At 43.2% G+C, this 11,277-nt stretch overlaps 2 protein-coding genes across 2 annotated transcripts in view; one reads left to right on the forward strand and one right to left on the reverse strand.

Moving 5' to 3' along the window:
• Positions 1 to 2,590: 2,590 nt before the first annotated feature.
• The window catches only part of IARS (isoleucyl-tRNA synthetase), a 108,207-nt gene continuing 99,520 nt past the window's right edge, over positions 2,591 to 11,277 (reverse strand). Inside the window, exons 31-34 of the mRNA XM_005881654.2 lie at positions 10,698 to 10,823; positions 8,597 to 8,740; positions 7,814 to 7,966; positions 2,591 to 3,113 (exon numbers count right to left, since the gene is read on the reverse strand). Of these exons, the coding sequence (XP_005881716.1) occupies positions 3,031 to 3,113; positions 7,814 to 7,966; positions 8,597 to 8,740; positions 10,698 to 10,823 (506 nt within the window). The 3' untranslated portion in view covers positions 2,591 to 3,030. The remainder of the gene's footprint in view (positions 3,114 to 7,813; positions 7,967 to 8,596; positions 8,741 to 10,697; positions 10,824 to 11,277) is intronic.
• LOC102246088 (selenoprotein K-like) overlaps positions 9,423 to 11,277 on the forward strand; it is an 18,586-nt gene continuing 16,731 nt past the window's right edge. Inside the window, 1 exon segment of the mRNA XM_014529510.1 lies at positions 9,423 to 9,430. Coding sequence (XP_014384996.1) covers positions 9,429 to 9,430 — 2 coding nt within the window. The 5' untranslated portion in view covers positions 9,423 to 9,428.

Genomic DNA, 11,277 nt, shown 5'->3' on the forward strand with positions numbered 1-11,277 from the left:
AGTGCACAAATTTTTGTGCACCAGGCCTCTAGTCTATGTATAAATGGCACTCCTCTAATAGATAAAAAGTCTTCTTATTGCTTTACAGGTGGTGGTGCTGAAGCAAGATCTTTAAGTCTCTAGCACCTCTGGCATTTCAGATGTATGTGCGTGGTGGAAAATCACCTGTGTCCCAATAGAAGGTATGTGTCTCCTCTGTGCTCTGGTCATCTTGGTCTCAGAAAACAAATCCCCCAGGGGAATGTAGTGGCCACTGGGGTTCCAAATCCGTGAAATGCCAGTGCTGCCCACTTTAGCCAGATGGTGCCAACAGAGAAGCTGTCATCTGTTGGTGTGGGGTGAGCTGGGAGAATTTGGTCACTTCCTTTGTTGCTTTGCTTTCCCAGTAAGGTTGACTGGCAGACATCTGTGGCATCACCTCCATGTCTCCACCCTACCCTGGGATTAGGCACATTGTGCCTGTCACTCAGGGAAAAAATTTCAGATAATGCGCCAACCCTCACTGCTATAGCTTCTTCTGGGGCCTGCTGATGGCTCTGGGAGGGTGAGGAGAGGTAGTCAGGCTCCATGGCTCTCTGTTTGGAATGCTGATTGTCAAAAAACTGGCCACACCTCTGTCCTTCATCCCTGCCTAGGTCACTGGGCTCAAGAACCAGCAACCTTTCAGTGCACAGGCCAATGCCCAACCACACTCACCAGGGCTAAGTCCACACTTTTAAGTATCATTGATTGGAATATCAGATGTTATCTCATTAAGAAAAGGATAATTCATTGTATTTACCATATTTCTGCTCTTTCTGTTAGTATTTCAAGGTTTTTTCCTTTTCTATTTCAATAACTTCCTCTAGCCAATTTTTAACAGGACTTCCATTGACAAATTATTTTAGTTCCAATTGTCTGAAATTATCTTTTTTTACTCTTTAATAACTGAAGTACAGGGAATTTATAGTTCACAGTTTTGTTTTGTTTTTCCCCCCCCCGCTTACTTACAAAATATTGTGCCACTGGTTTTTGGCCTCTAATGGGCAGGTAGCGTCTAACACATGGATGGATATTCTGAACAAAGGGATGATTCACATACCAGAAAGGATGAAGAACAGCTCAAGATTCATCACCTACTCAGACTGTGCAATTTAAAACTGATTTATAAAAAAATAATTTTTATTTTCAATTACAGCTGACATACAATATTATATTAGTTTCAGGTGTACAACACAATGATTAGACATTTATGTAAGTTGAAAAGTGATCTCCCTTAGTACCCAACTGGCACCACAGTTACCGCATTATTGACTGTATATTCCCTATGCTGTACTTTACATCCTTGTGACTCTTCTGTAACTACCAATTTATACTTTTTAACCCACTCCCAACCATCAAAATGTTCTATTTCTGATTACTTTAGATTCCATATACAAGTGAAATCATATGATACCTGTCTCGCTCTGATTTCATTTAGCACAGTACGCAGTAGGTCCATCCATGGTGTTGCAGATGGCAAGATTGGATTTGAACCTATGGCCCTGGTCAGTGTGGCTCGGCCTCATGTTTGTGCATCATCACACACTGCGAGGCCCCTGCTTGGATTACAGGTTGCGGACTCAATCCCCAGTAGGGGGAATGCAGAAGGCAGTTGATCGATGTTTCCCTCTCCCTTAATTCAATAAAAATATATTTTAAAAACAAACAATCTTACGAATTATTTTTGAACCACAGTTGACTGTGTAACTGAGACCATAAACAAACACACCTGTAGATAAGGCGGACACGGGGAGAACAGCTACCCAAATCTGGACTCTTTATTTTGGAATCCTTGCCTAGGGACTCTTGATTAGCCTGATCAAGGTTTTCTGAGAGTTGCAATGCAGTCTCAACTTTCTCTAATCAATCTTCCTTCTTTCTTCTTAAATTTTCATGGTGTCAAACCTAAATTGTAGCCTGAAGGGTTCTTCTACCCATGTTTTATCCCGTCCCCCTTTATCCCTTATGTGTTTCCCCCAATAAACCTAACACATCGAATTCTGTTTGGGCATCTGTAAACATAGGGTTTTGAGAAGAAGTAAAATGAGATATTTATTTAGTACATTATTTTTTTTTTTTTAAATCTTTTAAAAAAGATTTTTAAAGAGAGGGAGGGAGGGAGGGGGGAAAGACTTGTTGTTCCACTCATTTATGCATTCATTGGTTGATTCTTTTTTTTTTTTTTAATATATTTTATTGATTTTTTACAGAGAGGAAGGGAGAGAGATAGAGAGTTAGAAACATCGATGAGAGAGAAACATCGATCAGCCGCCTCCTGCACATCTCCTACTGGGGATGTGCCCGCAACCCAGGTACATGCCCTTGACCGGAATCGAACCTGGGACCTTTGAGTCCGCAGACCGACGCTCTATCCACTGAGCCAAACCGGTTTCGGCGATTGGTTGATTCTTTTATGTGCCCTGATGGGGGATCAAACTTGCAAACTTGGCATACTGGGATGATGCTCTAACCAACTTAGCCCACTGTCTTAATACAGAAGTCACTATTAAGTTTTTGTGTTTTTTGAAGATTATACATTTCAAGTTTCAATAAACAATGGGAGAATGAATTACTTTTAACATATTTATTATCTGAGAAAGCTTGGTTATTTTTCTTGCTTTAATGGAACAACATATTCCATCAAATTATCCAAGGAAATCCAGATAATTATCCATTTCCTCAAGGTTTTAAAAGACCATAAAAAGGATAAACATTATGCCACTTTAATAACTTTCTCCCTCTATACTTAAGGAATTCAAGTACAGAAATAAACTCTAGTGCTGAGGTAACATTGCAATCTTCTCCCAACATGACTACATAGGTGCTTAAGGTTAAATGTGAATATTGCTGTGAGGTTTTAAGCTACTTGATGAACCAATGCCACGTCACATTTAGACCAAAAGCAGCACATTTAGACCAAATGCACCTGAAAGGATTATTTTCAATACATGAATGTGTGTGTGTGTGTGTGTAGGGAAAGGTTGACTGAACCACACTGATAACAGAAAGTTAGAAGTCAGCCGTTGTTGGAAATACAGAAACATACACAGTCTTCGTGTTCAAAGTCTTCAGGGGAATTTCTTCTGTAATTTCTAGAGCGAAAAGAGATTAAAAATAAATAAATTTTCTTCCTATTCTACATACCATAAAAATGTCAGCTGCCTGAGTAAGCAATAAATTTGGCCTCACCCCAAGAGAGATTTGACCTTTCATCACACCTGATAATTTATGCAAGGGAGATAGCTGACTCAGGGGGTTGGAAGCTACACCCGAAAGATCAACCACATAATTCAAGGTAAAAGTAAGTTCAACCATGTGGGCAATGACTCAATCATGCCTATGTAACAAAGCCTCAATACAAAGCAAGGCACCAAGGGTGAGCTTCCCTGTGTGGGAGCCCACTGTACACTGGATGCACCAGGGTCAGAAGAAGGAAACCCCGTCTATGCTCCTGGGAGAGGACAGCTGAAGCTCTGTGCCTGCACAGCTCTCCTATTTGACCCTACACATTATTCCTTTCCCTGCAGTAAATGTAGTCATGAATGCAAACGCTTCCAATGAGTTCTGTGAAACCTGCTAACATACTGTCAAACCTGAGAGGTTGCAGTTGGTGCCAGAAGTGACAGAAGCCCTGTATGAAGCCCTCCCTCCATGTTTGTAGTTGGACCCCTGACTGCTTATAGCTGAGGGCTCATTCTTTGTTTAACTTATGAAGGACTGTGCCTCCACCTAAGTAATGCTGGGTATTGCCCCTATTGTCCTCATACCCCTCCCTCCATATCACACCACAGGCATTTCCTAGACACACAGAAAAGGCCTAGAACAAAACCAAGCCAGTGGCCCAGATTTGTGGTTTCTAAATATTAACGTCCAGTAATGGGAAGAAAAGCTATTTCCAGGTCTGGGGGAATAAGAGTACATGGTAAACCTAGGAAATGCCAGAAAACAAGAACTGGTTTTGTTGAACCACACTGATAACAGGAACTTTTCCAAAACTGAAGAGCTCATGTCAAAGAATATAGGACCCAATATGCCCAAAGATAAAAAATTCCAGTATCCAAAGTATAACACAAATGCAATTAACACCCAATATATAAAAACTCAGAGTGACAAAAGAAAAGTTTAAAAAGCTCTTTGCCTACTCTGCTGCATTTTGCTTCTACCCAGATCTGAATTCAAAGAAGAAATCAACTTTCTTTAAAAATGGCTCTTGTCCAAGCAGGAATCCTGAATGTAAAAATACTCTCAAAGCTGCCTCCTTAACAGATAGTAACTCCAGGATCTGGAGATGATATTTAGAATCTAGTGGAACAAGCAGGAAGGCATCAGTGAGTGTTTAAAACTGTGAGCATTACATGATCCTTCTATTTACCAAAATATTAATCTTTTATGAAAGACAATTTTTAGAGAAAAAAAAATACAGTGAAAATGAGGCCAAAGATACCAGCGTGTGTGCCGTCACCTGCTGTCTTGGTGGTGGGCTTGATGACAGCAGCCCATGTGCCCAGTGTGGGACCCTGGCACCTATTTCTAGGAGAAACAGAGCAAAAATACTGTGTTTGTTCTAACCTCTATGAAGGGCTTACATAAGGCACTTGTCTCTGTTTTGCCTAACTTGGAACTCGGTCAGGGTGGAAAGTGGTAGGTATTGCTTAAAAACATTATAAGGCAAACAAAAACCCCACAGCTGTGTGGAATAAAAGATTATCACTGAAACATACATAGGCTGTCTAAGGCCTGGGAGGAAAAGTACAAGAGAGATTGTTTGGATAATTGGGGCTTTAACAATTGCCCGTGCATCCTGAGTAATTTTAGAAAGCTACATGCATGTCCAGGCCCAGATGTATAGACAGAAAACACCTGAGAAGACACAAAGTTTTCAATTCTGAAAAAGGTAAAAGGCTTTTCTGGCTAAATCTGGCTGCTCTTTAGGCTCAGTGCAAACAGAAAGTAAAGGCGGAGGCAGAGCTGTAAATAGCTTGGCTGTGCTGAATGAGTGGCCCATCACAAGCCAATCTCCAAAGACTAAGAGAGATGGGTATTTTGTTGTTATGCTTTTAGCCCCTGGGGGTCAAGATAATCTGTCAAGCAGCAGCTGAAAACAAGCTAACGGAACAGAGACTGCAATGACTACACACAACAAGGAATATAGACTTCGCCATGAAACAAATGAACAATTACAGCTTTCAAAAATCAGAAATAGCCCTAGCCAGTTTGGCTCAGTGAATAGAGCGTTGGCCTGTGGACTGAAGGGTCTCAGGTTCAACTCTGGTCAAGGGCACATGCCTGGTTGTGGGCTCAATCCCCAGTAGGGGGTGTGCAGGAGGCAGCCAATCAAAGATTCTCTCTCATCACTGATGTTTCGATCCTTCTCTCCCTCCCCCTTCTTCTACCTGAAATTAATTAAAAAAAAAAAATCAGAAATAGCACACACTCTGGGGAGTGGGAGAGCCTAATATTCAAATGTCCAATTTTCAACATCAAAAATATCACAAGGCATACAAAGAAGCAGGAAAGTTATGGCACAGTCAGAGGAAAAGCTAAACAGACAGAATCTGTCCTTTAGAAAGTGCAAATATTTGAACTTACACTCTATAGTAACTCTCTTAAATGGAAAACCACAAACCAATGGAAAGGCCAATGGAAGCCACAAATAATTAAAGAAATCCAAGAAAGCAATGTACCAACAAATTAAGAATATCAATAGAGAAAGTATAAAAGAAACCAAAGAGAGATTCTGGAGTGGAAAAGTAAAACAACTGAAATAAATTCACAAGAGGGGCTACTAGTAAATAGCATATTTGAGCAGTCAGAAAAATCAGTGATCTTGAAATAGAACATTTGAAATAACACAGTCAAATAGACTAACATATAAATTATGAGAGTTTTGGAAGGAGAAGAAAAGGTAGAAAGAACATTTGAAGAAATAGTGACCAAATCTTGAAAGCAACAAAAGAGAAACCACATGACAGGGATACTAATGAGTAGCCAATTTCCAATCAGAAAACATGGAAGCCAAAGGTAGTGGAATAACATATTTAAAATACTGAAAAACTATCTACACAAAATCTCTATCTGGCAAAACTGTTCTTCAAAATTAAGAAGAAATAATTAAAGCATTCCCCAAAAAAGAGAAGTTGAGGGAGTTCATTTTTACTAAACATGGTAAAGGGAGTCCTTCAGGTTGAAAAGCAAGTGTGCTAGGCAATCATGTCAGTTCTAACTTTCCACTGTTATTTGACAACTAGAGGCCGGGTGCACGAAATTCATGCACCACGGAGAGGGAGCTGGGCGGGGGGAGGGCGTGTCCCTCAGCCCAGATTGCGAGAGGGCGCAGGTCAGCCAAAGGACCCCTCCGGTGCACGATTGGAGCTGGGGAGGGACGTGGGAGGTTGGCTAGCTGGAGAGGGGCCGCGGGAGGGCTACAGGGCACGTCCGGCCCATCTCACTCAGTCCCAATCGGCCGGACCCCAGCAGCAAGCTAACCTACTGGTTGGAGCATCTGCCCCATGGCGGTCACTGCACGACAGAGCAAGCGGTTGAGCGGCCTTAGCATATCATTAGCATATTACGCTTTGATTGGTTGAATGGCCGACCAGATGACTGGATGCTTAGCATATTAGGCTTTTATTGTATAAGACTAGAGGCCCGGTGCACAAAAATTTGTGCACTCGGGGGGTCCCTCAGCCCGGCCTGTGCCCTCTCGCAGTTTGAGACCCCTTGGGGGATGTCCACCTGCTGGCTTAGGCCTGCTCCCCAGGGGATCGAGCCTAAGCTGGCAGTCGGACATCCTTAGTGCTGCTGAGCAAGCGGGAGAGGCTCCTGCCATCACTGCTGTGCTGACAGCCGTCAGCCTGGCTTGTGGCTGAGCAGAGCTCCCCCTGGGGGAGCGCACTGACCACCAGGGGGCAGCTCCTGAATTGAGCGTCTTTCCTCTGGTGGTCAGTGTGTGTCATAGTGACCAGTCATTCCCAGTCGTTCTGCTGTTAGGGTCAATTTGCATATTATCCTTTTTATTATATGCCTGGTGCATGGGTGGGGGCCGGCTGGTTTGCCCTGAAGGGTGTCCCGGATCAGGGTGGGGGTCCCACTGGGGTGTCTGGCCAGCCTGGGTGAGGGGCTGAAGGCTATTTTCAGGCTGGTCAAGCCCCCCAGCAGGGACACTCACCCCTTGAGGGTGTGGCCAGCCTGGGTGAGGGGCTGATGGCTGTTTGCAGGCTGGCCACAGCCCCTTCAGGGTGGGGGGTTCCCACTGGGGTGCCTGGCCAGCCTGGGTGAGGGGCTGATGGCTGTTTGCAGGCTGGTCACGGCCCCCAGCCACCCAAGCTCCCAGTGGAGGCTGGCTGGAAGCAGGTATCTGGGATTTATTTATCTTCTATAACTGAAACTTTGTTACCTTTAGCGGAGGCCACAGCCGGCCAGGGCAGGCTGGAAGCTTGGCTTCCTCCATTACTGGGGCAACCAATCCTCCTGCTTGCTCCAGCTCTGTGGCTGCTGGCCGCCATCTTGGTTGGGTTAATTTGCATATAGTCGCTCTGATTGGCTGGTGGGCGTGACTTGGGGCGTAGCGAAGGTACGGTCAATTTGAATGTTTCTCTTTTATTAAATTAAATACTGGGATCATTTTAATCCTTGGGGAAGAGAATAATTTAGAATCAGCAAATTTAGAATATGCTAATTTTCCTAGAAGCATATACAGGGTGGGGCAAAAGGAGGTTTACAGTTGTTCATATAGAAAATAATGCAACAAAAGAAGAATAAAACAAAAATTTAGCATGTTCTACAATCTCACCATCCATTTGAGTCTCATTCAGAAACAGCTTTAGCTTCCTGCTGCGAAGGCCAAACATCTTGGCTGCTTCACACAGAAGACCTTCATAGGTGAGTCCATTCTGCCCAAGTGGGTTTTCCAGCAGGAGGGTGCCCACTGTTCCCATTAAACACTCTACAGAAGGAAGAACAGATTGGATTAAACCCCGAGAGTCAACACCATCAAGCTACGGCATCCCTAACGGAGGGGGGACTGCTGCAGGCTTGGAAAGGCAGCCGTTGAGTGTAGGGTGCCAGTGGGACAGCTGTACAGTATGCAGAAAAGTCTCAAACATCTCCCAGAGGGAAAGGGGAAGGAGAAAAAGAAAACCGATCAGTATAAAAATCCCTGCAGCTTGGAAAAGAAGTATTTAGCAAATGCATAACAAAGAGCCTGAAGGCTTCAGTAACCAATGTGTACAATGAGAACACCAAACAACTGGAAAAAACTAAGTTTTCAAAACACTTTCCAAGAAGAAAAAATAAGGCTGGATTAAAATGTGTTGGCATTTAAACAATTCAGATTTAGCTGTAACTTTTACCTACTCAATTTATCTCATTTCCTTTCCGTATCAGATGGATGAGAGTACTTCTACATAAATAAAGCAAAAGAAACAAGCCTGTGTGTGTTTCTTTAAATTAGTACATTAAAGCCAATGTGAAAAATCCACACAAGTAAAAGAGGTTGAAAATTAAAGGAAACCTTACCATCCAACACCCCACCACTCACCTGCTGAAGATGTTTACAACTAGGGAAGGCACGTACCTTGTGGGTCTGCATTCAGTAGCTGTAGGTTGATATACCGACAGAGAAGAGTACCAGGACTGTCAATCACAGAGGGAGCTGGTCCTGCAGTCACACCCAGCATCTTTCCACTAAGACTCAGTAAGTCGGTTTGGTTTTGTATTTCTACAAATAAGAAAAAATAGTAAAAGACATCATTCTTTCAGGGGCAGATAGTTTATATACCTGAAGTCATTCACTTTTCCATATTTATTAAACTACCATATGTGTATCTTTACAGTGATACTTTCTACTTGTTTATGAAAGGACATTGCCTTTTCTATAAAATCACACGCAATTAGTAGGACATGTTATTGGTGCAAAATAAATGGCATAATATTCACAACCTAAAATGCAAACTATTTTGTTTCCCTTTAGTTTTTTCCCTGTATAGCCGACTCTTGAAAATGGGTAAGACTGCAGATTTTTTCAATAAATACAGTTGGCCCTTTCTATACACGGGTTTTGCATCCAAGGATCAGAAACAGTATTTTCACATTCTCAACTTCAGATGGAAAATACTGTTTTGTCTGGAAGTCAGATGTGGTTTACAGAGCCACGTATAGATGCCTGAATCACAAGGGGTGGACGGTGGAGATTTAACTCTGCTCACTTAGCTAAGCTAAAAGCTTCCCAGAACTTTCTGACTGTCCTGGATTGGGTTAGAGCTGACCAGAGAAAGGTGCACAGGATTTTAGTTACAGCCACTGTTTCCTAAGGTCAATGCGGGGCCCAGGCACCACTCAGCTTTCAGGGACTGCCACTCACAGGGTCAGAGGGGACAGCAACCGGCCTACACTCCTGTGCTCTTCCAATGTCCGGGCCAGGTGCACAAGCAACTCGCTTGCCAAGCTGCTTCTGCAGGGCCTGCCAGTGTTAGATGTGCCCGACAGAGGAGCTCCAGCCTGTCCTTGCTGACCTCTACTTCTCATCCCAGAGACTTCAGGGACAGGACCAGCCCCCCTAATCATACGCCCTGGGTGGATCCAGGTCACAGATTTTTCTCCGATCTTCCAACTAGCTGCCCTCATCCAGACTTTCACTTCCTGGCTTTCTCTCTCTCATCACTTCTGCTTCCCTTTTTCAGCCCCTGACAGATAGGATGGCACATGGTTTTCCATGCTGGTTCTATCCATTTACAATCCAGCAGGGAATGGGAGTTCCTATTACACAACACCTTTGATGACGTTTAAGGCTGTGAAATTTTTCTAGTTTTTGCCAATCTGGTATCAAGTAATAGTACCACATTGTGGTTTTTACTACTGAGGTTCAGCAGGTATTCTTTTAGTTACTGCCCATTTAGATTTTCTCTTTTAGGCTATTTAAAGGTTTCTAAAATAAGCATTCAGGTTCATAAAATGAGTATTATTAGTTTCCTACATCTATTGCCAAGAAACGTAAGTTAGGGGACTTAAAACAACAGAAATTTATTGTCTCAGAGTTTGAGGCAAGAAGCCTGAGATCAAGTGTCAGTAGGCCCTCGCTCCCTCTGATGCCTTTTGGGGAACCCTTCCCTTCCTCCCAGCTTTGGAAGTCCCTAGCAATCCTCGCTGTTTCTTGGCTTGCACCTGCACAATTCCAGTCTAGGCCTGTCATCACACAAGGTCTCTGTCTTCCCACAAGGATACCAGTCCTCCGTAATAGGGCCCACCGCACCTCATCTAACTACCTCTGCAAGGACCCTATTTGCAAAGAAGGCCCATGGTACTATGGGTAAAAACTTCAATGTATCTTTTTGCTTTCTTTCTTTTTTTGGTGGATTGGTCTCACATTTCAACCTGTGACAGTGGGAGAGAATGTACTTACAACTTTTAAAAATTCTATTTAGGCTTATCTTACCGAGAATCTGGATTTAGCAAGATGCAGACACTATGTTTAAGAAAGTTAAGACACCCTAGGGAAGTCTGTGAAGCTCAGAATCCTGCACCTGGCTAACAGGTGAGAGAGTAGGGGGAGCTGCCATCTCCTGATAAGGACGGTGTTCTTGCTGCCATATGCACAGGCAGGCACTGCTGAAGAGCCGGCCTGACTCACACACTCCACCTGTGTCAAAGGCCACGGCTAGCTTTCCACTTCCGCACACCTGTTTCCCCGTGGAAGAGCGCCAGCTCTGTGTTCTTCACACCAAAAATGCTGGTAACAACACTCTTCAGCTTTAGGAGGTCTAACCGATTATCGCCTTTAGGATTTTCCAGAAGCAGTACTCCACCTAAAAAGCCAAAAATATAAGTAAATCTGAAGAAAAAGGTAAATGTGAATGTAAAGTGAAGGGCACAGACAGAGTGTTCAGCTGGCCTTTCTTTCTTTTTGAGTGTGTACACCATACGCTCTCAGGATGCGCGTGGGCAGTCCTGGGTGTGATGTATTTAACATAAGTGGGATGAGCCAGAAGCACTTCAGTGGCATTTCCTCACATGTCCTGTGGGGATTATAGGAGAACAGAGTGCCACACAGCTGGAGATAGAAAGAATCTCTTTCTTCCAATGCCTTTTTAAAAAACCTTTTAAATTTAGTATTATGTCATTTTTAACCCTTTGAGGTCATATTAAATTTGGACATGGGTGTCGTACTGGTTGGAATTAATTTCCATTGAAAGAGCAGTGATACATAACATGCAAGATTATGAAGGATAAACAAGATTTATTAATTCTTTTTTGGAACTA

The sequence above is a fragment of the Myotis brandtii genome, unplaced genomic scaffold (assembly GCF_000412655.1).
Source record: "Myotis brandtii unplaced genomic scaffold, ASM41265v1 scaffold684, whole genome shotgun sequence".
NCBI classification, from domain to species: domain Eukaryota; kingdom Metazoa; phylum Chordata; class Mammalia; order Chiroptera; family Vespertilionidae; genus Myotis; species Myotis brandtii.